Source organism: Nomascus leucogenys, chromosome 10, assembly GCF_006542625.1.
Source record: "Nomascus leucogenys isolate Asia chromosome 10, Asia_NLE_v1, whole genome shotgun sequence".
Lineage (NCBI taxonomy): Eukaryota > Metazoa > Chordata > Mammalia > Primates > Hylobatidae > Nomascus > Nomascus leucogenys.
Window position 1 is genome coordinate 63,368,737 of NC_044390.1, and position 27,438 is coordinate 63,396,174.

General features: G+C 55.4%; 3 protein-coding genes across 6 annotated transcripts in view; 2 read left to right on the top strand and 1 right to left on the bottom strand.

Annotated features, from left to right (window-relative positions):
• The first annotated feature begins 5,940 nt into the window (after positions 1–5,940).
• On the top strand, positions 5,941–10,624 carry LIN7B (lin-7 homolog B, crumbs cell polarity complex component). 4 transcript variants are annotated; one of them, XM_030821034.1, is made up of 6 exons: positions 5,979–6,624; positions 6,921–7,155; positions 7,442–7,513; positions 8,432–8,641; positions 10,021–10,184; positions 10,516–10,624. In XM_030821034.1, the coding sequence occupies exons 1-6, from the start codon at positions 6,284–6,286 to the stop codon at positions 10,535–10,537; spliced, it is 1,044 nt and encodes a 347-aa protein (XP_030676894.1). In that variant the 5' UTR covers positions 5,979–6,283; the 3' UTR covers positions 10,538–10,624. The 4 variants fall into 4 exon arrangements, with proteins under 4 accessions (XP_030676895.1, XP_030676894.1, XP_003269803.1 ...); XM_003269755.3 differs by having other exon boundaries at positions 6,354–6,624; positions 7,037–7,155; XM_030821035.1 differs by lacking the exon at positions 8,432–8,641 and having other exon boundaries at positions 5,941–6,624.
• C10H19orf73 (chromosome 10 C19orf73 homolog) lies at positions 10,566–13,505 on the bottom strand. The gene is made up of 3 exons (XM_012510045.2): positions 12,177–13,505; positions 11,371–11,494; positions 10,566–10,955 (listed from the first exon to the last, which is right to left on the bottom strand). Exons 1-3 carry the CDS (start codon positions 12,635–12,637, stop codon positions 10,797–10,799), a joined length of 744 nt encoding a protein of 247 aa, XP_012365499.2. The 5' UTR covers positions 12,638–13,505; the 3' UTR covers positions 10,566–10,796.
• The window catches only part of PPFIA3 (PTPRF interacting protein alpha 3), a 31,282-nt gene continuing 15,412 nt past the window's right edge, over positions 11,569–27,438 (top strand). Inside the window, exons 1-13 of the mRNA XM_030821033.1 lie at positions 11,569–11,884; positions 19,734–19,988; positions 20,240–20,341; positions 20,725–20,889; positions 21,258–21,332; positions 21,871–21,945; positions 22,259–22,480; positions 24,875–25,021; positions 25,111–25,245; positions 25,670–25,753; positions 25,910–26,041; positions 26,511–26,573; positions 26,708–26,787. Coding sequence (XP_030676893.1) covers positions 19,749–19,988; positions 20,240–20,341; positions 20,725–20,889; positions 21,258–21,332; positions 21,871–21,945; positions 22,259–22,480; positions 24,875–25,021; positions 25,111–25,245; positions 25,670–25,753; positions 25,910–26,041; positions 26,511–26,573; positions 26,708–26,787 — 1,520 coding nt within the window. The 5' untranslated portion in view covers positions 11,569–11,884; positions 19,734–19,748. The remainder of the gene's footprint in view (positions 11,885–19,733; positions 19,989–20,239; positions 20,342–20,724; positions 20,890–21,257; positions 21,333–21,870; positions 21,946–22,258; positions 22,481–24,874; positions 25,022–25,110; positions 25,246–25,669; positions 25,754–25,909; positions 26,042–26,510; positions 26,574–26,707; positions 26,788–27,438) is intronic.

Below are 27,438 nucleotides of genomic sequence, written 5' to 3' on the forward strand. Positions count from 1 at the left end.
ACCTGCTTGTGTCTTGTAGAAGCGTCTCAGCCTCAGAGGCAAACTTGGCCTGATAACTCAGAGGGTCTGTGACTGACAGGCAGGATTTCAGTCTGCTTTTTAACGGCTTCAGTTTAACCAACGGAGGATACCCAGACATTTGAGGAAAAACAGACCACAAGATAAATAGAAAAAGTGACCCTGGAAGAAATGACTTAGGAATAAAAGAACTTCGTACCTCTAGTTAGTATATTTCATAGATACCCCTGATACTGCAACTATTAAGACTTCTAGTATTGGCTACAAGAAGCCCATTTTGGACTAACATGGCACAGACTGGTTACATAAAGGCTGGACAATAGGCAAAAACTTAGGAAAGGCGCCGGAGAGCGGCCAGCTTTGATGAGGCTTGAGGGGGTGTGATCCATTAAGAGAACACACAGGTGTGTTTCGCACTTACCCTTGCCTTTTCCTTGAGGATGTTTTGCCATTTAGCCTGAGGAAGTCAGGCAGGACTGACTTCCACTGGGCCAAGTTCACAGAGGTTCAGCCAGGCAGCTGGGACTTGACAAAACAGGAGAGGAGGGCACTGAGCTCCCAAATCTACATGCACCCTCCCTTAGAGGCATCTGCCAACTCAAGCTGCTCACTGTCTGCAAGACCCCCCAAGAAACTCATCAGAATGCAGTAACTGGGAGTCTAAGGAACTGGTGGCCTGGAGACTGCAGCAGCCGTGCTGTTCTAGGGGAGACAGGTTGGGGTTCAAGGCCCACCATGGATTGGCCCTGCTTGAGATGGCCAGGGTGCCTCAGTGTCAGAGTAACGCCATAACAGAAGAAATCAGACTAAGAGGCTGGGCGCGGTGGCTCATGCTTGTAATCCCAGCACTTTGGGAAGCGGAGGTGGGTGGATTACTTGAGGTCAGGAGTTCAAGACTAGCCTGGCCAACATGGCGAAACCCTGTCTCTACCAAAAATACAAAAATTACCCTGAGGCCAGGTGCGGTGGCTCATGCCTGTAATCCCAGCTCTTTGGGAGGCCGAGGCGGGCAGATCACCTGAGGTCAGGAGTTTCAGACCAGCCTGGCCAACATGGCAAAACCCAATCTCTACTAAAAAATACAAAACATTAGCCGGGCATGGTAGTGAGCGCCTGTAATCCCAGGCACTCAGGAGGCTGAGGCAGGAGAATGGCTTGAACCTGGGAGGTGGAGGTTGCAGTGAGCCGAGATGGTGCCACTGCACTCCAGCCTGGGTAACAGAGAGACTCCATCTCAAAAAGAATAAATAAATAATCAGGCTAAGAAAGCCTGCAACCAGACTTTTTCAGGATTTGGGCAGTCTGCTAGTCAGAAGAAAACTCTGGAAAAAGATAACGTTCCGAGTCTCCACATGCACTATTTTTAGTACCCATTACTCAGCATCTACTCAATAGTTAACCAGCCTTGCTAGAAAGGACTTAATTTGCTGAAAACCAAGAGGGAAACAAAATAGACAATAGAAAGAGACCCAGGCAGGGGTGATTCAGATGTTGGAGTTATCATAACTATGATATATTCACAAAATAAGGAAAAGATGGGCTGGGCGCGGTGGCTCACGCTTGTAATCCCAGCACTTTGGGAGGCCGAGGCGGGTGGATCACGAGGTCAGGAGATAGAGACCACGGTGAAACTCCGTCTCTACTAAAAATACAAAAAAAAAAAAAAATTAGCCGGGCGTGGTGGCGGGCGCCTGTAGTCCCAGCTACTCGGAGAGGCTGAGGCAGGAGAATGGCGTGAACCCGGGAGGCAGAGCTTGCAGTGAGCCGAGATTGTGCCACTGCACTCCAGCCTGGGTGACAGAGCGAGACTCCGTCTCAAAAAAAAAAAAAAAAAAAAGGAAAAGATGGAGAATGTTGAGATATCTGGAATCTACCTACTTGAGAGGCAGAGGTAGGAGGATTCTTTAAGCCAAGGAGTTTGAGATTACAGTGAGCTATGATCACACCACCGCACTCCAGCCTGGGTGACAGGAAGACCCTGCCTCAAAAAAAAAAAAAATCTGGAATCTAACAAAAAGTTAAATGGCAATTCTGGAACTAGAAAACACAACTGAAATTAAGAATTAAGTAGGTGGTGGCCAGGCATGGTGGCTCTGTAAACTCAAAACTTTGGGAGGCCAAGGTGGAAGGATCACTTGAGCCCAGGAGATGGAGACCAGCCTGGGCAACATTGCAAAAGCCTGGTCTCTACAAAAAATACAAAAATTAGCCAAACGAGGCGTGCGCCTATGGTCCCAGATATTCAGGAGGCTGAGGTGGAAGGATTACCTGAGCCCAGGGAGGTCAAGGCTGCAGTGAGCCATGATTGCACGACTGCTCTTCATCTTGGGCAACAAAGTGAGACCCTGTAACAACAACAACAACAAAACACCACACACACACACTAAAGAATTTAGTAGACAGCCGGGCGCGGTGGCTAACGCCTGTAATCCCAGCACTTTCGGAGTCCAAGGTAGGCGGATCACCTGAGATCAGGAGTTTGAGACCAGCCTGGCTAATATGGTGAAACACTGTCTCTACTAAAAATGCAAAAGGCGGGCGTGGTGGCGGGTGCCTGTAGTCCCAGCTAGTCGGGAGGCTGAGGCAGGATAATTGCTTGAACCTGGGAGGCGGAGGTTACAATGAGCTGAGATCGTGCCACTGCACTCCAGCCTGGGGGACAGAGCAAGACTCTGTGTCAAAAAAAAAAAAAAGGAATTTAGTAGTTAATGAGACACTAGATAAAGTGGAGTCTTCCTTATCAATGCTAGAAATGCTAGGAAAGATTGACTTGAACAAACCTTTTTTTTTTTTTTTTGAGACAGAGTTTCGCTCCTGTCACCCAGGCTGGAGTGCAATGGGCGATCTTGGCTCACTGCAACCTCCACCTTCTGGGTTCAAGCGATTCTCCTGCCTCAGCTTCCTGAGTAGCTGAGAATGTGCCACCACGCCTGGCTAATTTTTGTGTTCTTAGTAGAAACGGGGTTTCACCATGTTAGCCAGGCTGGTCTCGAGCTCCTGACTTCAGGTGATCCTCCCGCCTCAGCCTCCCAAAGTGCTGGGATTACAGGCATGAGCCACTGCGCCTGGCCTCAAACTTTCTTGAAAGAGACATCTCACAACTTCTTTAGGAAAAACTGAAGCCATACTTCACTAAAATGAAGGATTTTCAAGAAGAAACTGGATCTAATTCGGGAGATCAGTGGAAGTTAGTTCCAGGATGGCAGTTTCTAGAAAGCAATTTGGTTCAGAGTTGGGTAAGAGGACTGAAGTTTCCCAGAAGTTTCGGGAAAAGATGGTAAGAGCAGAAAATCAATCTGTAATCTATTACATCTAAATTGATAAATCAAGGGCTGGGTGCAGTGACTGACGCCTATAATCTTAGCACTTTGGGAGGCCGAAGTGGGCAGATCACTCAGGGTCAGGAGTTCAAGACCAGCTTGGCCAACATGGAGAAACCCCGTCACTACTAAAAATATACAAATTAGCCAGGTGTGGTGTGGGCGGGCGGGGGGGCACCTGTAATCCCAGCCACTCAGGAGACAAGGGCAGGAGAATCACTTGAACCCGGGAGGCGGAGGTTGCAGTGAGCTGAGATGGTGCCACTGTACTCCAGCCTAGGCAACAGTCCACTTCATCTCAAAAAAATTAAAAAATAGCCGTGCATGGTGGCTCATGCCTGTAATCCCTACACTTTGGGAGGCCGAGGCGGGTGGATCACAAGGTCAAGAGTTCAAGACCAGCCTGGTCAATATGGTGAAACCCCGTCTCTACTAAAAATACAAAAAATTAGCTGGGTGTGGTGGCGCACGCCTGTAGTCCCAGCTGCTTGGGAGGCTGAGGCAGAAGAATCGCTTGAACCCGAGAGGCAGAGGTTGCAGTGAGTGGAGATTGCAGCCACTGCACTCCAGCCTGGATGACAGAGAGAGACTCCACCTCAAATAAATAGAGAGATGACAGATAAATATATATATATGTATATATATATATAGAGAGAGAGAAATAGCATGTTACTTAGACACAGAAGCAGCTCTCAGACTAAACATCTGTAAGTTCCCTCTCACAGTGAGTAGAGTTAGGAGAGGTAGAGGCTGGTGCTTTTCACTATTAGCCTGTGTTATTTGATTTTGCTTTTAATCCCATAAAGACATTACTTTTTGCTAAAGAGAGAACTACAGTGAAGGAGAGAGCCAGACAAACCTGCTCTAGTCCTCCCACTTGGAACAAGCCCTTTTCTGGACTCCATATCGCCACCCAGCAGAACCAGAAGAGCAGCAGCCAGACTTCTCCAAAGTCTTGTCCACATCTCCTCAGCCTCTCTAGAGCATGATACCACTGACCACTTCCTTTTTTTATTTTTTGTTTATTTAATTTTCCAAGACGGAGTTTCACTCTTATTGCCCAGGCTGGAGTGTAATGGCACGATCTCGGCTCACCGCAACCTCCACCTCCCGGGTTCAAGCAGTTCTCCTGCCTCAGCCTCCCCAGTAGTTGGGATTACAGGCATGCACCACCACGCCTGGCTAATTTTGTATTTTTAGTAAAGACGGGGTTTCTCCATGTTGGTCAGGCTGGTCTCCTGACCTCAGGCGATCCACCTGCCTCGGCCCCCCAAAGTGCTGGGATTACAGGCATAAGCCACCACGCCCAGCCACACTTCTTTTTAAAAACACTCTCAGCCAGGCACAGTAGTTCATGCCTGTAAACTCAGCACTTTGGGAGGCCGAGGCAGGGGGACTGTTTGAGCCCAGGAGTTCAAGACCAGCCTGAGCAACAAAGACCCCTCCATCTAAAACAAACAAAAGATAAAAAACCTTTCTTCTCATGGTTTCTCCCACCTGGGTTTCTGCCTACATTTCAGGCCATTCTCTGCTGTCCTCCTGACTTGTAAGTGTTAGAGAGGTTTGGGGACCAGTCCTAGGCCGTCTTAATATTCGCTTGCCCCTGACATTCTTATCCACTCCCGTGGTTTTATTTACCACCTGTGTCCCAATACTCCAACATGCCTGCAGACCAGGTTGCTCTTTTGAGCCCTAGACCTAGATCGATAGTTTCTCCCCATGGATTCTGCATAGGCTCCTCAAATTCAAAATATCCAGTATCGGCCAGGCAAGGTGGCTCACGCCTGTAATCCCAGCACTTCGGGAGGCTGAGGCAGGTGGATCACTTGAGGTCAGCAGTTCGAGACCAGCCTGGCCATCATGGTGAAACCCCATCTCTACGAAAAATACAAAAATTTGGCAGGCGCGGAGGCGCGCACCTGTACTCCCAGCTACTCGGGAGGCTGAGGCAGGAGAATTGCTTGTACCCGGGAGGCAGAGGTTGCAATGAGCCGAGATCGTGCCACTGCACTCGAGACTGGGCAACAGAGGGAAGACTCTGTCTCAAAAAACAAACAAAATATCCAGTATCCCTCCTTCAGTGTAGACCACCTTAAAAATGGCACCAAAGCACCTTAATACTGTCTTCTCCCTGCACCTCCCAATCCCCACATATAGACAAGCACCAAGGCTTGTCCAGACATTTTCCACATCTGCCCACCCATCTTCTGTGCTTTGGCCCTGGTGCCAGCTGCCACCTGGATGGCTGTGGTAGCCTCCCAAGTTGCCCCGCTGCTTCTCCTCTTGTTCTTGTCCAAACTAGTCTCCACAGTGGCTACAGTGATTTTTTTTTTTCAATAGATACGAGGTCTCACTATATTGCCCATGCTGGTCTTGAACTCCTGGGCTCAAGTAGTCTTGCTGCAGCCTCCCAAAGTGTTAGGATTACAGATGTGAGCCACCATGCCCAGCCCCAGTGATCTTAAAATACAAATTTGAGGCCCAACCTGGGCGACAGAGCGAAGCCCCATCTCAAAAATAATAATAATACAAATTTGAGTGTCATATTTTACTCTTAGGAGTTTGCATGAAACCCCAAATCCTCAAGGCGCACATGCCAACGCAGGAGCCCAGGCATAAACTATCCTGCCGGCCTTTTCACCTCATCATCAACCAATCCTAACTCTGCTTCCAGCCACGTGGGCTCTTTCTGCGTGGTGGGGGTGACCCAAGCTCCACCTCTTGTTCATCTTACCTCCCAGGACTGTATGTCAATGTCCCTCCTCTAGGATTTCCTTCGTCTTCTAGATCATCACCTTCCCACTCTCAGCTCTCATCACAGCAGTGGTTGGTCGTCTACCTCCCCTATAGACTGGAAGCTTCGTTCGGGCCGTGGGCTTGGCTGTCCTGCTCACCACGGTGTCCATGCCTTGGGCTCAGATGTTTCACAAGAGTTTGTTGAATGAATGTGGGAAAAGGATGGACAGGGGATAGACAGGTGTGGAGGGCAGGCAGACACGGATCCTGAAAGAGACACACAGACCGAACCTGCAGTGGGAGGGGTCGCCAACAGGACCGACTGGCCGGGGCGGAGGGCAGGGCCACGGCTGGCGCGCGCGAGGGGGTACGAGCAGTCGGCGCGGGAGAGCTGGGCGCTCTCCAGGCTGCGCCTCCGCAGGGGGCGCCCGTGGCCCGGGGCGTGGCCTCGCGCAGCCCCGCCCTCCTCGCCGGCGCCAGGGCAGGCGGGCGGCTGGCAGCTGTGGCGCCGACATGGCTGCGCTGGTGGAGCCGCTGGGGTTGGAGCGGGGTAAGCGCGCGCCAGGGGGCCCTGCCCACCTGGGCCGCGGCCTGCATACCCAGCCTCCGGTCCCCGCCCTTCCCGGGTCAGGCCAGTGCGGGTGGGCCAGCGGATCCGGCGGGGGTGGGCGGGGCGGGGCAGGCGCCGGGGCCGGGCGGTCGCGGGGTGTGGGAGGCTCCCTGGGCGCGGGCCCGGGCGGGGGGCGCCCGCCTTACACCCCGGCCTGTGGAGGGGTCCCGGGGCCGCAGGGCCGCTGGTGGCGGTCTCTCCTGCGCCACCCTGGAGTCTGCGGGGTGTCCGACTAGGCTTCGGCCGTCCTCCCCGGACTGCGCGCTCGGCCTCACTCCGCCGCTCTCCTTGCTTCTCTGCGTCTCGGGGTTTCTGACACTCGGGGTATCTGCGCCCCGCCCCCGCCCCGCAGACGTGTCCCGGGCGGTTGAGCTCCTCGAGCGGCTCCAGCGCAGCGGGGAGCTGCCCCCGCAGAAGCTGCAGGCCCTCCAGCGAGTCCTGCAGAGCCGCTTCTGCTCCGCTATCCGAGAGGTGAGGGGCGCGTGGCGCAGGGGCGCGAGCTGGTGGCCACCGTCCTCCTCCTCCTCCTTGTCGTGAGCCCGGGGACTACGCCTCCCGACAGCTCCCGAGGCGGCCCGCTTTGGGGTGCCAACGCTTCAGTTCAGGGGTTCTTCGGGAGTTGTAGTTTCCTCAGGCTCCTGTTGCGGGGGCGGGGCGGATCCTTGCGTGGTAACGGGAGAGGGTTTAGAGGCCCGAACTCCTGCGTCCAGGGCTGAAGGAGCTGGCGGCTCCCTGATGTCGCTGCCTCCTCACCCAGGTGTATGAGCAGCTTTATGACACGCTGGACATCACCGGCAGCGCCGAGATCCGAGCCCATGCCACAGCCAAGGTGGGCCCCACACCCCATTGCTACTGGTGTCTATTTAACTGCCTGGTCGAACTCAATATCTCCTTCATGCCAGTCATTTCTGTTTCCTCCCTCATGATTTTTGCTAAATCTATGTGGCACCCTTACTATTATTAAATAATCGCACACTTTTAACTTAAATGTCATACTAAGGCGTCTTTAGCAACTGCAAATGGAAACAGTATGGCATGGCTGGCTAGAAGATAACCTTCAACATCTGCACAGTGCAAACCAGGAAAGTCATGGCGCTCTGACCTCTCACTGCACAATAGTTAGATGCTGCTACCTCTTGCTGCTGTCCGGAGGCTCGGATCTCCCTCCAGGCCTGGCTTCCCTCTGTTTAAAAGTAAGATTGAGGCCAGGCACGGTGGCTCATGCCTGTAATCCCAACACTTTGGGAGGCCGAGGCAGGTGGATCAGTTGAGGTCAGGAGTTCGAGACAAGCCTGGCCAACATGGTGAAACCCCGTCTCTACAGAAATTAAAAAAAAAAAAAAATTAGCCGAGCGTGGTGGCGGGTGCCTGTATTCCCAGCTGGATTACAACTCGGGAGGCTGAGACAGGAGAATCGCTTGAACCCAGGAGGCCGAGGTTGCAGTGAGCCGGGGATCCTGCCATTGCACTCCAGCCTGGGCAACAGAGTAAGACTTCATCTCAAAAAAAAAAAGATTGGCAAGTATAGGGTATTCAAGACACACACCAAATGGATACTTTCTTTTGCAAGTGAACAGAAAGAGATGCACAGTCATTACAGGGGGATCTTGCATTGTGCCATGGCAAATGTCCCATGCTTGGGGATAGTAACCCAGGCTAAATCGCTGTCCTTGGTCCAGATCCCCCACCCCAGCCTTCATGTCCACCTGGAAGGGACCCTCATCTTCAGTCACTTTCTCTCTCCCAGGCCACAGTGGCTGCCTTCACAGCCAGCGAGGGCCACGCACATCCCAGGGTAGTGGAGCTACCCAAGACGGATGAGGGCCTAGGCTTCAACATCATGGGTGGCAAAGAGCAAAACTCGCCCATCTACATCTCCCGGGTCATCCCAGGGGGTGTGGCTGACCGCCATGGAGGCCTCAAGCGTGGGGATCAACTGTTGTCGGTGAACGGTGTGGTGAGTGGAGGGCTGAGGCAGGACTGGGGGACACAGTCTGTCTAAGGTAGCATAGCCCCTGCTTTTGACATTCACTCAACACACACTGAGTGCTGTCTCTGTGGCTAGCCCTGTGCTGGGCAATGTTACAGACCCTGAGAGATGTTGGCCTCAGCTCCCTACACTCAACCTTCCCTCTCTGGGGAGGGCAGTAGGCCCCGGCTGAAATAGTCCTAATCCAGAGACATAATAATGAGGAAGTGCAAGTATTGTGACAGCCTAGATGTGGCACCAGGCCAGCATAGATACAGGAAAGTTTTGCAGAGTAAGGGACATTTGGGTTGGGTGTTAAAGGATGAGTAGGAGTTCTCCAGGCACACAAGGTATAGGGTGTTCCTGCTGAGGGTACTGTAGGTAAGGATACTGACTTGGTATACCTCTGAGCTGAAAAGAAAGGGCTTAGTTCTGATGGAGGTCTGGGGCATGCAGGTAATTAAAATCACGGTGGTTAGGCTGGGTGCAGTGGCTCACACCTGTAATGCCAGCACTTTGGGAGGCTGAGGCACGTGGATCACTTGAGGTCAGGAGTTAAAGACCAGCCTGGCCAACATGGTGAAACCCCGTCTCTACTAAAAATACAAAAATTAGCCAGGTGTGGTGGCAGGCACCTGTAATCCCAGCTACTTGGGAGGCTGAGGCAGGAGAATCGTTTGAACATGGGAGGCAGAGGTTGCAGTGAGCTGAGATAGCACCACTGCACTCCAGCGTGGGTGACAAAGTGAGACTCCCTCTCAAAAAAAAAAAAAAAAAAAAAAAATCACTGTGGTTAGAGTTGAGGGAAGCATAACTGGAGAGGTGGCTGGGGTCAGCCATACAGGACCTGAGTGCCAGCCTGAGAAGCTGGGACTTTGTCCCATGGGTGCTGGGGAGCTATGGGAGGGGTGAGCCAGGGATAAGCTCAGCTTGCAGGTGCAGAAGGACCCCTCTGGGACTCTATGGGAGATGAACTGAGGGGAGAGACTAGAAGCCAGGCCAGGGAGGAGGCTGGGGTAAGAGTCCAGAAAAGAGAGGACAAGGCCTGAGCTGGCCCAGGGCTGTGGGGACAAAGAGGGAGTCAAGGCAGGTGGGCATTAGTGGGCTGTGGGCAGGGAGGCCACAAAGATGGGTCTGGACGTTTGGCCAGGGACTGAGGGAACACGGGGCTATCCCTGACATGGGAATCCTGGGAGGTTTTGGAGGAGGACACTGAATCAGGAATTAGTGACTCTCCCACGAGGAGGACATGAGGCATTGGCATCTCAGGGCTGGCACCAGGCTCACTAGCAGTGGGTCCATCTCCCGGTGGGGGCTGGACGAAGGCAGCGGGCCCCAGGCTCAGTTGTCTGTGTTGGGCTCTGCAGAGCGTTGAGGGTGAGCAGCATGAGAAGGCGGTGGAGCTGCTGAAGGCGGCCCAGGGCTCGGTGAAGCTGGTTGTCCGTTACACGCCGCGAGTGCTGGAGGAGATGGAGGCCCGGTTCGAGAAGATGCGCTCTGCCCGCCGGCGCCAACAGCATCAGAGCTACTCGTGAGCCCCTGGGTCACCACACCCCTGGGGCCTCCACTGGCTCCCTTTAACCCCAGGCTCCCAAACCAGGCCAATGCTTCCTGGATCTTCCAGCCCTGGCCCCTCCTCTGGGATCCTGACCCTTGACCCTTGGCCCAGGCTCTCACCCCAGGCTAGTCTGGCCAAATCCCCTGGGGAGCCCTTAGCTTCCTTCCATCCCAAGATATGGAACCTACTGTGGCTGGGATCCTTCAGCCCACTTCCCTGGGCCCTTGCCTCTGCAACCCCAGTCCTGCCTCTCATCTACCCGGAGGCTCCCTGATCCCGGGTCCCTTCTCCACCCCCCTTGCAGGTCCTTGGAGTCTCGAGGTTGAAACCACAGATCTGGACGTTCACCTGCACTCTCTTCCTGTACAGTATTTATTGTCCCTGGCACTTTATTTAAAGATATTTGACCCTCACTGAGTGTCTGTGTGTCTGTCCTGCATCCCTGGGTTGGTGTCTTGAGATGTGGAGGGAATGCGAGGAGCTGAGGTCAGGCCAAGCCCTCGAGAAGCCTTTTCCAGAGTCTGAGAACAGAGGTTAAGACTTCTCCCTAGGTCTGAAGGCAGAGACAGGCCGGCTTCCAAGAGACTAGTCCAAGGGCGGAGGGCGGAGGCCGGGACCCAGTCTGGGTCTGAGTGCTGGGGCAGAACTGAGGACAACGCCGCCTACCCTTAAGAGCGTCTGAGGGCGAAGGCCAAGTCCCTTCCTCCAGAGTCCTGAAACGCAGCCGGAGCCAGTGGGCGGCCTCTGTGTGGGCGGGGTGGAGCAAACCATTAGCCTCGTCCGCCGGGGGAACCCTGCAGGCCGCACTACTGTCTGCGTGGGAGTCGCGGGTGGGGGTGCCGCGTGCAGTTCCCGAGGCAGGCGCAGGGGTGCAGAATGAGGTGCCCTCGCCCACCGGGTGCTCACTCCACCTTCCAACCAGAGCGCGTCTTTCCGGAAGCTGCCCCCGCCTTGAAATCCAACCTTTAGCCCCATCCCGCTGCCCGCCCAGCCCTCGTGTCCCGTGCGGCGCGAGGGCTAGTGCGCGCCACTGCCAGCAGCCGGGGTCGCGACTCGCGTTCCACGCCGCGCGCTACTCGCTCCAGGTGACATCATCCCCCTGCCGGGCTCCGCCTCCCGCCCCAGCCGCCGCACGCCGCGCGCCTATTGGTAGATGCACCTTTTGCCCCGCCTCTCGCTCTCCGCCCGCGCGACCCCTCCCGGCCGGTGTGGAGGCGGGGTCTAGTCGCCGGCCGGCGCCGACGCTTTCTTCCATTGGCCGCTCGTCGCCGTCTGTCAGTCTCCTGTTAAAGGGGCCACGACCGCCCGGGAGCCGTGGGGGGGAGGGGGAGGGAGGAGGAATTTTTTTGGGGGGAAGGTGGGATTTGGGGGGCGCTGGTGGGCACCCCTGTATCTGGCGGCTGCGGCCTCGCGGGGGGAGGCTGATCGGTGACAGGGGCAGGGGGCTATTTTGGGGGTAGAAGGCAGTGAGAGCGTGAGGGGGAGGGGGTCCCCAGCGCCCAAGCCCGAGCCAGAGACGCGGAGCCCGCGCGAGCGTCGGAGACAGGGCTCCAGGGCTCCGAAGCGACAGAGCCGGGCCCCGGCCGCTGCCAGGGGCCCCGCCCGGCCCCCCCACTCCACCCCACGTCCCTCCTGCAGCCCAGCTCCGCCCGCAGCCGCCGCGGACCAGGCAGGTAAGAGCCCGGCCCGGCCCTCCTGGCAGCGCCCACCCCGGGGACCCCTTGGCGAGCCTCCCACGCCTCCCCGAGATCCCGGATTCCCTTCCTCATCCCAGGGGACCCCCGAGCCCAGATTTCACAGCCCAACCCCGGGGACTCAGGCGTGCCCCTCCCGGCGCCCAGAGTCCCCGACCGAACCCTAGAATCCCGGGCGCACCGCCGCCTCGCGCCTCCTCCAGGGCCCAGGAGCTTGGATTTCCCGGTCCGGCCCCGGGACCCCTCTAGAGCCTAGATTCCCCTTCCTGACCCTGTCCTGGGAGCTCCAGACACCCGCCGCGGCGGTGCCAGACTCCCCAGGCGCGTCCGCATCGTCCCCGCTTCGCACACTCCGTCTCCCGTCGCCAGCCTCGGGCTTGCACAGCCGGCCGCGTCCCAGGGTCCAAGCAGGCTCGGCGGCCGCCCTGGACACAGGCCCGCTCTGGAGCTGTCCATGGTCAGCGCGCTCGGCAGCCTCGCCTCCCCCCACCTCCCGCCGCCGCCACTAGGGAGGGGGCGCAGGCAGCGCGGGGATCCCCCCCGCCGCGCCTTTGACCCGGGAATACCCGGGCCCTCCCCGACCCGGGCGCCCCAGCCTCTGGGTTCTGCCGGCCAGGCTCGTGGCCCCGTCCTCGGCACCCCGGGTTCCTGGGACTCCAGCTGCTCCCTGAGGATCCAGGGCTTCTGAATTTTACTGTTCTGGTCGCCGTGGGGACCATGGCATCCGGGCATGCAGCTCCCACCCCGTTCGGGAAGCCTGCCCGTGTCTACACCTCTGCTGGCCCCAGGTGGTAGCCCTCACCCCGTCAGAACCTAGGAATCCTGTTCCCCAGCGTTTGCTCTGCTTAGAACCCCGTTCAACAGCCGCTGTGCCCTGCAGACACACAGACTTAGCCTCCTGGCACCCAGCATCTGCTCCCTGAGGGACTCAGGCGCCATGACTCGCTTCCTCTGGGGGACCCGGAATGTGATTCTCAATGCAGTTCTCTGACTTATGTTCACACTCCCCCTTGGGGACCTAAATGTCTTGGTCCCAGTCTTGTATCCCCTCAGGGACCCAGGAGTTCAGACCCCAGCTTCTGTACTGCCCACCAGCTTTTACTGAGGCTGTCTGCCTCAACTCCCTCTCCAAACAAGACCTCAGGCTCTCACCTTCCAATCCCCCATCATTTATCTCCACAAGCATTCAGAAGTCCAGGCTCCCAGCTCTGTCCACTACCCTCCCCAGCAGGTATCTAGTTTCTCAGCTCTCACTTTTAGGAACTAGGTCTTCACAGCCTCATCACTCTGCCCCATCAACTTCACATCTCCTGTGGCCTTAACAAACCCCTGTCTCATCCTCATGTCACCCCAGGTGGTGGGGTTCAGGACTCTCTACTCTTTCCCCTAAGACGCAGATTGTTGAGATGTTTCTAGCAGTCCATTGCCCCCTGAGGCTCAGATGAGTTCCCATTCTCCAAGTACACTCTCCCAGGCCAATGAGCCGAATACACATCACCTCCTCCAGATGTTTTCTGTGGCCTGGGCTCATAAGGAGAATCTAGAAGCTACCTGCTGCCATACAAATTTCTTTCTTTCTTTCTTTCTATTTTTTTGAAACAAGGTCTCTGTTGCCCAGGCTGGAGTGCAGTGGCACAGCCACAGCTCACTGCAGCCTCCACCTCCTGGGCTCAGGTGATCTTCCCACCTTAGCCTCCTGAGTAGTTGGGACCACAGGCACTCACCACCAGGCCTGGCTAATTAAAAAAATTTTTTTTGGCCAGGCGCGGTGGCTCATGCCGGTAATCCCAGCACTTCGGGAGGCTGAAGCGGGTGGATCACCTGAGGTCAGGATTTTGAGACCAGCCTGGCCAACATGGAGAAACCCTGTCTCTACTAAAAATACAGAATTAGCCAGGTGTGGTGGCACATGCCTATAATCCCAGCTACTCAGGAGGCTGAGGCAGGAGAGTCGCTTGAACCCTGGAGGTGGAGGTTGCATTGAGCTGAGATCGCGCCACTGCATTCCAGCCTGAACAACAAGAGCGAAAGTCCGTCTCAAAAAAAAATTTTATTTTATTTTATTTTTAAATTTTTTGTAGAGATGGGGGTTTCGCCATGTTGCCCAGACTGGTCTGAAACTCCTAGGCTCAAGCGATCCTTCTCCGTCGGCTCCCAAAAGTGCTGGGATTACAGGCATGGCCATCGTGCCTGGCCCGGCCACATTTCTTGTCGCACATGTGCTCTTGCATTGCTCCATGTTCTAGATTCCTTCTAAACACAAGAACACTCCCAGTTGATGTCTGTTCTGTGTTCCATTTTCATTCCAGGCATGGTCTGAGTTCTAGGCCAGATGCCAAATTTTTTTTTTTTTTTTTTTTTTTTTGAGACGGAGTCTTGCTGTGTCTCCCAGGCTGGAGTGCAGTGGCGTGATCTCGGCTCACTGCAAGCTCTGCCTTCCGGGTCCACGCCATTCTCCTGCCTCAGCCTCCCAAGTAGCTGGGACTACAGGTGCCTGCCACCACGCCCAGCTAATTTTTTGTATTTTTAGTGGAGACGGGGTATCACCATGTTAGCCAGGAGGGTCTTGATCTGTTAACCTCGTGATCCGCCTGCCTCGGCCTCCCAAAGTGTTGGGATTACAGGCAGGAGCCACCACGCCTGGCCTGTTGTTTAGTTTTTATTTTATTTTTGAGACGGAGTCTCGCTGTGTCACCCAGGCTGGAGTGCAGTGGTACGATCTCAGCTCACTGCAACCTCTGCCTCCCAGGTTCAAGCAGTTCTCCTGCCTCAGCCTCCCAAGTAGCTGGGACTACAGGCACATGCCACCATGCCTGGCTAATTTTTTTTTTGTATTTTTAGTAGAGACAGGGTTTTGCCATGTTGGCCAGGCTGGTCTCGAACTCCCGACCTCAAGTGATCCCCCTCCTGCCTCCCAAAGTGCTGGGATTACAGGTGTGAGCCACCACACCTGGCCTGTTGTTTAGACATTGGATCTCATTATGTTACTGAGATGATCCTCTCACCTTGGCCTTCCAAAGTGCTGGAATTACAAGCATGAGCCACTGTGCCTGGCCCTAATTTCACATTCTTTTTTATTTTTATTTTTTTTTTGAGACTGAGTCTCACTCTGTTGCCCAGGTCGGAGTGCAGTGACGCAATCCCGGCTCACTGCAACCTCCACCTCCTGTGTTCAAGCAAATTCTCCTGCCTCAGCCCCTCGAGGAGCTGGGATTACAGGTGTGTACCACCACGCCTGGCTAATTTTTTGTGTTTTTAGTAGAGACGGGATTTCACCATGTTGGCTAGGCTGGTCTCGAAATCCTGACCTCAAATGATCCGCCCGGCTCAGCCTCCCAAAATGCTGGGATTACAGGCGTGAACCACCGCACCCGGCCTCATATTCTTAAACGTAAAAGATTCCCAGTGAAGTGTTCTACATAATGTTTTCCTTCCCCTGGTTCTAGGTTCTAGGCCCATTCATTTTCTGTCATTTTTTCCCCAGTGCAGCCTTAGTTTAGAACTTGTCCCCTGGTGGATTGTGGGTTTTCTCCTCCATCTGCCACTTTGGCATTCTAAGCTTGTTCTAGGCTCTCTCTTCTTCTGGAGCCTTCAGCCTAGAAATGTCCTTATTTCCAGAACAGCCCCCCTCCTTTGCCAGCTCAGTCTTTATTCCAGGAAATGCTCAATTCTCAACATGCATCCTTTTGATCCCTCCCCCTCCCCACCCTATAGACAATTCTAAGTTCCAAGCAAACTCTTAGACACATGATAAAACCAAGGATGTGACTCCTGCTATATTCTTTTTTAAAAAATGTAATTAAATTTTTAAAAATCTATTTATTTATTTATTTTGAAACCAGGTTATGAGACTGGTTAATTTTTGTATTTTTTTGTAGAGATGGGGTTTCACCATGTTTCCCAGGCTGGTCTCAAACCTCTGGGCTCGAGCGATCCTCCCACCTTGGCCTCCCATAAGTGCTGGGATTACAGGCATGAGCCACTGCGCTCGGCCCCCTGCTATAGTCTGTGTTATACCTTTATCCCTAGCAGGTTCTGAGTTCTAGATTTTTTTTTTTTTTTTTTTTTTTGAGATGGAGTCTCGCTCTGCCGCCCAGGCTGGAGTGCAGTGGCGTGATCTCAGCTCACTGCAAGCTCCGCCTCCTGGGTTCAGGCCATTCTCCTGCCTCAGCCTCCCGAGTAGCTGGGACTACAGGTGCCCGCCCCCGCGCCCCGATAATTTTTTGTATTTTTAGTAGAGGCGGAGTTTCACCGTGATCTCGACCTCCTGACCTCGTGATCCGCCCGCCTCAGCCTCCCGAAGTGCTGGGATTACAGGCATGAGCCTCCGCGCCTGGCCCCCTGCTATATTCTGTGTTATACTTTCATCCCTAGCAGGTTCTGAGTTCTAGATTTTATCTGCTGACTATGTTTGTTATGTGTTGCATTAGGTATATTAATGGGTGTCATTAAGTATGTGGGGTTCTGGGGTGACCTGGACACTAAGTTATTGGGTTGCTCTTGGCTGGTTCTAGATTATAGGCTTCAGAACTTAGTTCTAGATTACTCTACTTAGTCCTATGAGCGGTTCTTACCCCAAGCCATTGAAAGCGTGGAAGCATACGTCTATTTCCCACCCTGTACTGTGCATAGTAACCTTCTAGGTTCTATGTCCAGCCTTGCTGTGTTTTTTATTTCCTTCTCGGTGAATTTAAGGCTCTGGAACAGCCTCCCCAAAACATCTGTGTTGCATCGTCAGAGTGGATTGCTGGTTTTAGATATCATGTTGGGGCTGGGCGCGGTGGCTCATGCCTATAATCTCAGCACTTTGGGAGGCCGAGGCGGGTGGATCACGAGGTCAGGAGATTGAGCTCATCCTGGCTAACACGGTGAAACCCGTCTCTACTAAACATACAAAAAATAATTAGCCGGGCGTGGCGGCACGAGCCTGTAGTCGCAGTTACTTGGGAAGCTGAGGCAGCAGAATCGCTTGAACCCTGGAGGCAGAGGTTGCAGTTAGCCGAGATTGCGCCAGTGCACTCCAGCCTGGGGGATAGAGTGAGACTCCGTTTCAAAAAAAAACAAAAAAACAAAAAAAAACAAAAAAAAAACAAAAAAGATATCATGTTGGTTTTTGGCCTATGGCTGGCTTGCCCTCTTAGAATCGTTTTCCTGAATCTTTCCACTGAGTGCTGGGATTCGCCTGCCTAGATTCTCAGATGCACCACCTCAAACAGCCAAGGGGACAGGAACCCAGCTGCCTCCTCTCCCAGGGCCCACGGTCCTCAGGCCCTCCTCTCCTCACAGAAGTCCAAGGCCCCAGTCCCAGGCTTTGGACACAGTCCGCGTATTGGGCGGGGCTGGGAATTATCCACGCTCAGAACCGGTTATGCGTTGCCCGCAGGGGGAGAAGGAAAAGAAGGAACTGAATGAAAGTCCCTCCTGCTTTCGGCCGGGCCAGCTGGACCCGTCGGACCTGATGTGTGTGGAGGGAGCGGTTCAGGGGGCCTGGCTTCATCTCCGCCCTGCCCCTGGCTCCAGGGACCCAAGTCCCGCCTTCCCGCCACAGAAACCCCGCCCCTTCCTTGTCCCCCGCCCTTGGGTATAGCCTCAAGAGGGCTGGGGTTGGTGGGAGCGTCCCAGAACTCCTGGGTCCTGGAGGAGGAGCTGTGCACGCAGGGTCCTGGGGGAGGAGGAGCCTGAAGCCTGGGACTTCTGGGTCTAAGCGAGGAAGCTGAGAGCCCACTCTTGTCTCTTAGGGGAGGAGAGGGGTGCAGTCTCCGACTCCTGGGAATGGGGAGGTGGGGGCTGGAGGCGCAGGCTCCTGGGGTCTGAGGGATGAAAGGGACTGGGTCTTATACTCCTGTGACCTGAGGGAGGCGGGAGCTAGTTCTTGGACTTCCTGGTCGTGAAGAGGGTGAAGAAGTGACGAGCATGGTCCTGGCCATACTGTTGTTGTTTTTTTTTTTGAAATGGGGTCTGTCTATATCGCCAGGCTGGAGTGCAGTGGCGCGATCTCGGCTCACTGCAACCTCTGCCTCCCGGGTTCAAGCGATTCTTCTGCCTCAGCCTCCCAAGTAGCTGGGACTACAGGTGCGTGCCACCACGCCAAGCTAATTTTTGTATTTTTAGTAGAGATGGGGTTTCACCATGTTGGCCAGGCTGGTCTCGATCTCCTGACCTCGCGATCTGCCGGCCTCAGCCTCCCAAAGTGCTGGGATTACAGGTGTGAGCCACCATGCCCAGCCATTACTGTTTTTTTTTTTGAAATGGAGTCTCACTCTGTTGCCCATGCCCAGGCCGCAGTTCAGTGGTGCTATCTCGGCTCACTCTAACCTCCACCTCCCGGGTTCAAGCGATTCTCGTGCCTCAGCCTCCCCAGTGGCTGGGACTACAGGCACATGCCACCCTGCCTGGCTAATTTTTTTTTGTATTTTTAGTAGAGATGGGGGTCGCCATGTTGGCCAGCCTGGTCTTGAACTCCTGACCTCAAGCGATCTGCCCATCTCGGCCTCCCAAAGTGCTAGGATTACAGGCATGAGCCACTGCGCCCAGTCCTGGCCTTGCTTTTTTTTTTTTTTTTTTTTTCTTTTCCCAAATGGAGTGGGTCTTTAGATTCTTAGGGAGCCGGGGTCCAGATTTCTGGGAAATTGAAGGAGGAAGGGGTTGGGCTGGCTAGTAGGTGAGACCAACCCTGTGACATTATACAGGTAACCACATCCTAGTGACCTAATCCTGGGTCCCTGGCCCTGTGGCCTTCTTAAGGCATGGTTCTGGTCTGGGCCTCAGTTTTCCTACCCATGCAGTGGGTTGAGGGGGATTCTCAGTAGAGCCAGAATAGCTAGAGACTTGATTTTCTCCACATTCACTCATACGATGCCAGGGTCACCCAGCTTTGTTTCCTTCGAGTGGGCTAGGCTTAGGTTTGCTGCCAGTGTATGTTGGAATCTGACCTCGGTTTTCCCAAATCCTCTCACCCAGGTAGCCAGGACTGTTTTCCTAAGAGCAATGGCACAGGCACAGTGGCATACTTTGGGATGCTGAGGCAGGAGGATCCCTTGAGTCCAGGAGTGAGACCTCGTCTCTACAAAAAAAAAAAAAAAAAAAAAAAAAAAGTCAGGCGCCGTGGCTCATGCCTGTAATCCCAGCACTTTGGGAGGCCAAGGTGGGCAGATCATGAGGTCAGGAATTCAAGACCAGCCTAGCCAACATGGTGAAACCCTGTCTCTACTAAAAATACAAAAATTAGCTGGGCATGGTGGCGGGTTCCTGTAATCCCAGCTACTCGGGAGGCTGAGGGAGGAGAATTGCTTGAACCGGGACCCGGGAGGTGGAGGCTGCAGTGAGCCGAGATCGCATCACTACACTCCAGCCTGGGTGACAGATCACTCTAGCTCAAAAAGAAAAAAAAAAAAAAAAAAAAGTAGGGAAAAGAAAAGAAAAGAAAAAAATTAGCCAGGTATGGTGGCGCGTGCCTGTAGTCGCAGCTACTCAGGAGGCTGAGTTGAGAGGACTGCTTGAGTCTGGGTCGTTCAGGCTGCAGTGGGCCGTGATCGCGCCACTGAACTCCAGCCTGGGCGACAGAGTGAGACCCTGTTAAAAAAAAAAAAAAATAGGCCTCAGTTTCCTCTGGCAGCACCTGGTGGCCAATCTTTGGTTTCCCTGGTGGAGTGACAGGTGGCGGTGCCTATTTCCCTGTGTCATGATCACACTGCCTGGGCCTCAGTTTCTTCTGTGCAGTGCTTGGTTTGCCCCTATTTCCCCTACGTGGTATCCGAGTGGCCATGCCTCAGTTTCTCTGTTGTGCCTTGACAAGGCTGGTCTGTTCCTTGCCCTCCCCGCCCCGCAGGCCCGCACCGCCGCCATGATGTGCGAGGTGATGCCCACCATCAGCGAGGATGGCCGGCGGGGCTCGGCGCTGGGCCCAGACGAGGCGGGCGGGGAACTGGAGCGCCTCATGGTCACGATGCTCACGGAGCGCGAGCGCCTGCTGGAGACGCTGCGCGAGGCACAAGACGGGTTGGCTACAGCGCAGCTGCGGCTGCGCGAGCTCGGCCACGAGAAGGACTCGCTGCAGCGCCAGCTCAGCATCGCGCTGCCCCAGGTCTGGGCGGGATCGGGGCGGGGCCTGAGGGGGCGGGGCCTCGGCGGAGAAGGCGGTCCGGAAGGGACCGGGCTTGGCGCCTGGAAGGGAGGAGTCTGGGCGAGGCTTGCCGTTAATGGGCGGGGCCTGAGTGGCAAGGGACAGCGGGACCTAGCAGGGAGGGCGGGACCTTCAAACTTCCAGTCCCAGGGAATGAAGGAGACAGGGAAAGGATTGAGCTGAATGTCCAGATCCTGCCAATGTCCGGACAGGAGTTTGCAGCTCTGACGAAGGAGCTGAACTTATGTCGGGAGCAGCTGCTGGAGAGGGAGGAAGAGATTGCAGAGCTGAAGGCGGAACGGAACAACACGCGGGTGAGGGGTGTTGAGGGCGGGGCCTAAGTGGGGGCGGGGCCTCGTGGTGTTGAAGTGGGGGGCGGGGCCTCGCAGTGTTGCAGCGTGACCCATTTTTTTTCCCCATCTCGCCTTTCTGTCTTCTCCTCTTCCCTGCTCCCACTTCCTGGCTGGTCTCCCACTCTGGTCCCACTCCTTCCTCCCTGTCTCCATAACTTTTCTCTCTTCTGTACCACCGCTTCCTTGACCCCGACCTCCTCTCTTTTCCTGACCTGTCTCTCTCGGTGCTCCTTTATATGGCTCCATCTTTTCCTCCATGTGTCCGCCCTACCTGTCACCCTTTTTCTCAACTCTGCCCCTTTTCCCTTGCCTCTTTTCCTTGACCCCATGTCGTGTGTCTGTAGCTGCTCCTGGAACACCTGGAGTGCCTGGTGTCCAGGCACGAGAGGTCACTGCGCATGACCGTGGTGAAGCGCCAGGCCCAGTCCCCGGGTGGGGTCTCCTCGGAGGTAGAAGTGCTCAAAGCTCTAAAGTCTCTCTTCGAGCACCACAAGGCCCTGGATGAGAAGGTATGGGAATTAGAAGAGCAGGGGTGGAGAATGGAAACCCATAGTTGACTGGGGCTGTTCTGAGTGGGAGAGATTCTGGCCGTGATTGGTTGGGGATGTTCTGAGCTGGAAGAATGTTGACTGTGATTGATTGGGACAGGATACGTAGACTGGGACCTGACTGGTTTGATAGCAGAAAAGTAAACCAGGATGGGGGCCACCAGTGGATGGGACAGACTGGATAGCTGGTTGGGGCTGCATACCCGTTATGGAGACAGGAACCCCAACGCTGCCCTATCGGATCCGTCCCAGGGGTGTTCTGGACCAGGGGCAACTGTCCTAAATTGGGTCTGGTCTCCAGCTGACTGTTGCCCTGCCCCGATCCCCAGGTTCGGGAGCGGCTGCGGATGGCGCTGGAGCGCGTGGCAGTGCTCGAGGAGGAGCTGGAACTGAGCAATCAGGAGGTGTGGGTGTGGCCAAGAAAGGGAATTTGAATCCAAGGGGAGGAGCTAAGGGGCTGCCCATGGGGCGGAGCCGGTTGGGTGGGTTCCAGAGAGAATCTATTGCCGCAGGACTAGGGCAGACAAGCTATGGGGTTGGACTATGGAGAGAAACCAGTGGGGTTTCTAAGTGGGCACGCATTGCGCAGGGCTACGGGGAGAATCTCCCAGTGAGGGTGAGATTAAAGGTAGAACCAGGGGCTGGGGCTCAGGCTAGGACTAAGGAGGAAGTGACTGAATGGGGAAAAGCGGGGCTAAAGCGGAAACTTTGTCCAGGAGGCTAAGGGGAAGAGTAAGGGTAGACGCCCTCCGTGGTGGCAGCTAAGGAGGGATATAAGGAGGGAGGGGGCCTAAGGGTAAACCGTGGGGTAGGCATGGCCCCAGCACGACCGGAGGCATCTAAGATGGGGCCGCCTATCCCCTTAGAGGGCCAATGCCAGTGAGAACTAGAGCTGGGGGTTCAGGGAGCCCCTGTGCTCTGATTCCCCTTTCACACTTCCAGACTCTGAACCTTCGAGAACAGCTGTCTAGGCGGCGGTCAGGGCTGGAAGAGCCAGGCAAGGATGGGGATGGGCAGGTGAGACATGGAAGTCCCCTCTCCGTGAGCTCCTTTCAACTCCCTGACTTTGTGATGGTGTTTGTAATGCTTGGTATAATCCTCATTGGCCCTAAGACGGCTGCACCTCTAAGACTGTCACAGAGCTTGGACCTCTGATTCAGGTCACCTAGCTAACTTCTGTGACCTCCTTCTTCACTGACCCCCGTGGACTCTGACCAGCATGATCCTTATTGATCTTTGATCTACATTCAGCTGATTGACTTTCTCCTTGGATTTCCTCTGTGTCTCCGGAGACACTCTGGGATCTGGTCCCTTCCTTCCCTTACTCCAGACTCTTGCCAATGGCCTGGGTCCTGGCGGGGATTCCAACCGGCGCACAGCAGAGCTGGAGGAGGCCCTGGAGCGGCAGCGCGCTGAGGTGTGCCAGCTGCGGGAGCGCCTGGCGGTGCTGTGCCGTCAGATGAGCCAGCTGGAGGAGGAGTTGGGCACCGCGCACCGTGAGCTGGGCAAGGCGGAGGAAGCCAACTCCAAGCTGCAGCGCGACCTCAAGGAGGTGAGGCCCCCAGGGAGGCGGGCTGCCCTCGGTCCCTCGCCTTTCCGTAGAGCTCTCCCTCGCGCATTGCTCACGAATGGCGGAACCTCGATTCAGTCCACAGGCTGGGTGACTCTTCCTCTTTGAGGTTCAGTTTCCCCAGCTGTGAAAGGAGATGTATGATTCTCATCAGATGGTGAGCCTGTGGCACAGAGTAGGCGCTCCGTAACTGCTCGTAATTACTTTGTTACCTAACTTTGGGTCCTTCTCTGGTGCCTCTAAATGGATTTTTTTTTCTTTTGTGAGACAGAGTCTGGCTGTCTCGCCCAGGCTGGAGTGCAGTGGCGCGATCTTGGCTTGCTGCCACCTCTGCCGCCCAGGTTCAAGCGATTCTCCTGCCTCAGCCTCCCAAGTAGCTAGAACTACAGGCACCTGCCACCACGCCGGGCTTTTTTTTTTTTTTTTTTTTTTTTTTTTGGTATTTTTAGTAGAGACGGGGTTTCACTATGTTGGCCAGGCTGGTCTTGAACTCTTGATCCACCCACCTTGGCCTCCCAAAGTATTGGGATTACAGTAGTGAGCCACAGCACCCAGCCTCTTTTTTTTTTTGAGATGGAGTCTAGCTGTGTCGCCCAGGCTGGAGTGCAGTGGCTTGATCTCGGCTCACTGCAACCTCTGCCTCCCGGGTTCAAGCGATTCTCCTGCCTCAGCCTCCCGAGTAGCTGGGACTACAGGTGTGCACCACCGCACCTGGCTAATTTTTTTTTTTTTTGGTATCTTCAGTAGAAATGGGGTTTCACCATATTGGCCAGGCTGTTCTTGAACCCCTGATCTCAAGTGGTCAGCTCTCCTTGGCTTCCCAAAGTGCTGGGATTACAGGTGTAAGCCACTGCGTCCAGCCTCTAAGTGGAATGTTTTGTGGGTATTTCACCCCTTTCTGGCTTAGGCTGCTTTATCCTAATCCCGGTGATCCCAGGGAGCTGCTGGGAAATGTGGACCTGGATTCTTGAAGGCAGTGGATGAGAAAGAAGAGTGAGCACTAGGACTAGCGGGGGCAACATAGCGAGACCCTGTCTCTACTTAAAAAAAAAAAAAAATTAGCCGGGCGTGGTGGCGGGTGTCTTTAGTCCCAGCCACTAGAGAGGCTAAGGCATGCCAGGCGCGGTGGCTCACGCCTGTAATCCCAGCACTTTGGGAGGCCGAGGCGGGTGGATCACGAGGTCAGGAGATCGAGACCATCCCGGCTAACTCGGTGAAACCCCGTCTCTACAAAAAAATACAAAAAATTAGCCGGGCGTGGTGGCGGGCGCCTGCAGTCCAGGCTACTCGGGAGGCTGAGGCAGGAGAATGGCGTGAACCCAGGAGGCGGAGCTTGCCGTGAGCCGAGATCGCGCCACTGCACTCCAGCCTGGGCGACAGAGCAAGACTCCGTCTCAAAAAAAAAAAAAAAAAAAAAAGGCTGAGGCATAAGAATCACTTGAGCTTGGGAGGTGGAGGTTGCAGTAAGCCGAGATCCGTACCACTGCACTCCAGCCAGGGTGCTGGTTGCTCACGCCTGTAATCCTAGCACTTTGGGAGACCAAGGCAAGCAGATCACCTGAGGTCAGGAGTTCAAGACTAGCCTGGCCAACATCGTGAAACCCCCGTCTCTACTGAAAATACAAAAATTAGCCAGGCATGGTAGCGGGTGCCTGTAATCCCAGCTACTTGAGAGGCTGAGGCAGGAGAATCCTTTGAACCCAGGAGGTGGAGGTTGCAGTGAGCCAAGATCGCACCACTGCACTCTAGCCTGGGTGACAGCAAGACTCTCTCTCTCAAAAAAAAAAAAAAAAAAAAAAAAGGAAAGAGAGAGAGAGCCTTCATCTGGGATTTTAAGCCTGGATAGTGGCAGGGGCTATTGGGAAATGTAGCCCCACCACGTGGGCTACCAGATGAGGGTCCATCTCCCATGAGAACTTGAAGCACCTCTTTTGGGGTTCTAAGCCTCTGGTACCCTGGTAGCTCTTGAGAGGTGTTGCCTTCTAGGTAGAAGGGATCCTTATTTCCCATGAGACCCCAGGACACTTGCTCTTTGATTCTGAGTCTGCTCTATGCCAGAAATTAGTAAGAAATCCAAGGCCTGGGTTTTAAGGAGAGGGCTGGAGTGGAGACTTCACATCCCACAGGCCTCAGATCCTCTGCACCTGGAGGATCTGAGCCTGCAGTGTCCTAGAAGCTCATGGGAGGTGTAGCATCACCATTTTAACTCGCAGGTGGCAGGGACTTAAGATGGGCTAGTCCTGGGAGCTCTTAGCAGGTGTGATACCACCATTCTGACTCCCATGTCAGGGCACTTTGTTTCCCAGGGAAGAAGGGGATGCCCCGTCCTCTCCCCCAGGGGCTCGCAGTCCACGGGGCCCTTTGCCACCTCCGCAGGCGCTGGCGCAGCGGGAAGATATGGAGGAGCGGATTACGACGCTGGAGAAGCGCTACCTGAGCGCCCAGCGCGAGGCGACGTCTCTGCACGACGCCAACGACAAACTGGAGAACGAGTTAGCTAGCAAGGAGTCGCTGTATCGGCAGGTGGGGGCGCAGCCTGGAGGGGCGACGGGGGCGGCGCCGGGGCCCTAGTGACCCAGCCCGTCCCCTCCCCCTGCCTCTCCCTCCCGCAGAGTGAAGAGAAGAGCCGTCAGCTGGCCGAGTGGTTGGACGACGCCAAGCAGAAGCTGCAGCAGACGCTACAGAAAGCGGAGACCTTGCCCGAGATAGAGGCGCAGCTGGCGCAGCGCGTGGCGGCGCTCAACAAGGTGCTGGGAGGACTCGGGTCGGGGCCTTGCGTGGGGAAGGGGTGGGGCCTAGAGGAGGCGGGGCCGTGAATCTGGAGGGGTGGGAGCGAGGTCAGAACCCTGGATCTGGGGGAAAGGGTGGGGCCTAGGGCCTGGGAAAGGGACAGGACTTAGAATGGGGAGGGCCTGGAGGTTTGCACGGGGGACGGATGGGAGCAGGGTTCTCTATCCTGGACTGAAAGGACGGGTGGCCTGGAATCTGAGAGGGAAGGAACAGGTCCTGAAAAAGTGGACTAGGCGCAGGGGCGGGGCCTGACTCAAAGGTGCAGGGGAGGAGCCTGGCGCTGTGGGGGCGGGGCCTGGCGCTCAGCCTTGGAGGAGGTGGGGCTCGGAGCCTGACTGATCCTGGAAGGGTAAGTCACACGCCATGGGTTCCATCCTCTAGGCTGAGGAACGTCATGGGAATTTCGAGGAGCGGCTTCGGCAGCTGGAGGCCCAGCTGGAAGAGAAGAATCAAGAGCTGCAGCGGGTGAGGGGGCGGAAGACTGCACAGAGGGTGGGGCTTCGAGGCTGGGGCGGAGCTTAATAAGGAGGCTGGGCTGGGCCCGGGGGCGGGGCTTAGAGCAAGGGCGGTGGTCTGGGCAGGGTGGGCTTGAGCACGCCCGCCCCGCTCTGCTTTGCGCAGGCCCGGCAGCGGGAGAAGATGAACGATGACCACAATAAGCGGCTGTCTGAGACGGTGGACAAGCTGCTGAGCGAGTCCAACGAGCGCTTGCAGCTTCACCTCAAGGAGCGCATGGGGGCGCTGGAGGAGAAGGTGCGCCCCCTACACAGGACTGCGGGACGCGGAATTCCGGGACTACCTTTTGCTGGAATCCTGGGGCCCCTTTCCCTCGGATCTGTTATCGGAGGCCTCCCTCAACCCCGGCATCCTGAGTTGGGCAGCCTTCTCTGCTCTATTGCCCAGACCGCTTTTTCACCTGTTCTAGACGTTCCAAGAGCCGAATTCTGGGGCACCCATGCCTCGAGTCCTTGACTTTTCCCAAAGCCTCCAACCCCATGGACCTCCAAACCCTGAACCCTCTGAGATTGCACAGGACGTCGCATCCCGGGGCTTCTATCCCCAGAAACATCGTTGCCCCTTCTCCCCCGAAACTCACCACTTGTGTTCATCTCATTCCTCCTGGGTCCCCTCAGGCCTGTCTGTGTGCATTGGGAGCTGCCTGCAGCCTCACGGGCGTGCCCCCTTCAGGCCCCACTCCCTCACTTCACCTCTGTCTCCATAGAACTCCCTGAGCGAGGAGATAGCCAACATGAAGAAGCTTCAGGATGAGCTGCTGCTAAACAAGGTAGGGGGCCCTGAGGATCCAGGACGAGGACGTTGGGGCAGTGCTTGCTGAGACTAGGGTCTGCAAGTCTGGCAGGGGCTGTTCCTCCTGGGCGGAGCAGATTCTAACCCGACACCTCCAACACCGGCCCCAAGGAGCAGCTCTTGGCCGAAATGGAGCGGATGCAGATGGAGATCGACCAGCTGCGGGGGAGGCCACCATCCTCCTACTCCAGGTGACAGCAGCCCTCCTGCCCTGCCCCCACCATGGAGCTCCATTGGCCAAGCTCCTCCCTTCTGATCCCCACTTCCTGTCTTCCTGAGACTTCTGACCCCTCTGGTTTTTTTTTTTTTTTTTTTTTTTTTTTGAGACAGTCTCACTCTGTCGCCCAGGCTGGAATGCAGTGGCACGATGCCGGCTCACTGCAACCTCCACCTCCTGAGTTCAAGCGATTCTCGTGCCTCAGCCTCCCGAGTAGCTGGGACTACAGGTGTGCGCCACCACAGCCAGCTAATTTTTGTAGTTTTAGTTTAGAGACGGGGTTTTGCCACGTTGGCCAGGCTGGAACTCCAGGCCTCAAGTGATCCTCCCGCCTCGGCCTCCCAAGTGCTGGGATTATAGGTGTGAGCCACTGTGCTCAGCCCACTCTGGTTTTTGACCCTGATTTTATTTATTTTTTCTTTCTTTTGAGACAGAGCCTCTCTCTGTTGCCCAGGCTAGAGTGCAGTGGTGCGATCTCAGCTCACTGCAACCTCCGCCTCTCCAGTTCAAGTGACTTTCCTCTCTCAGCCTCTAGAGTGGCAGGGATTACAGGAGCCCACCACCACGTCCGGCTGATTTTTTTATTTTTAGTAGAGACGGGGCTTCACCATGTTGGCCTGGTCTT

Coding starts and splice junctions, on each gene's coding strand:
- LIN7B (XM_030821034.1), top strand. CDS start 6,284: ATGTGGGAAAAGGATGGACAGGGGATAGACAGGTGTGGAGGGCAGGCA. Junction 7,156..7,441: donor TCTGCTCCGCTATCCGAGAG/GTGAGGGGCGCG, acceptor CTCCTCACCCAG/GTGTATGAGCAGCTTTATGA. Junction 10,185..10,515: donor CAACAGCATCAGAGCTACTC/GTGAGCCCCTGG, acceptor CCCCCCTTGCAG/GTCCTTGGAGTCTCGAGGTT.
- C10H19orf73 (XM_012510045.2), bottom strand. CDS start 12,637: ATGCCCGGATGCCATGGTCCCCACGGCGACCAGAACAGTAAAATTCAG. Junction 11,495..12,176: donor TCTGGAGCTCCCAGGACAGG/GTCAGGAAGGGG, acceptor CCCCTTTAACAG/GAGACTGACAGACGGCGACG. Junction 10,956..11,370: donor AGCGAGAGGCGGGGCAAAAG/GTGCATCTACCA, acceptor CCGCCCACACAG/AGGCCGCCCACTGGCTCCGG.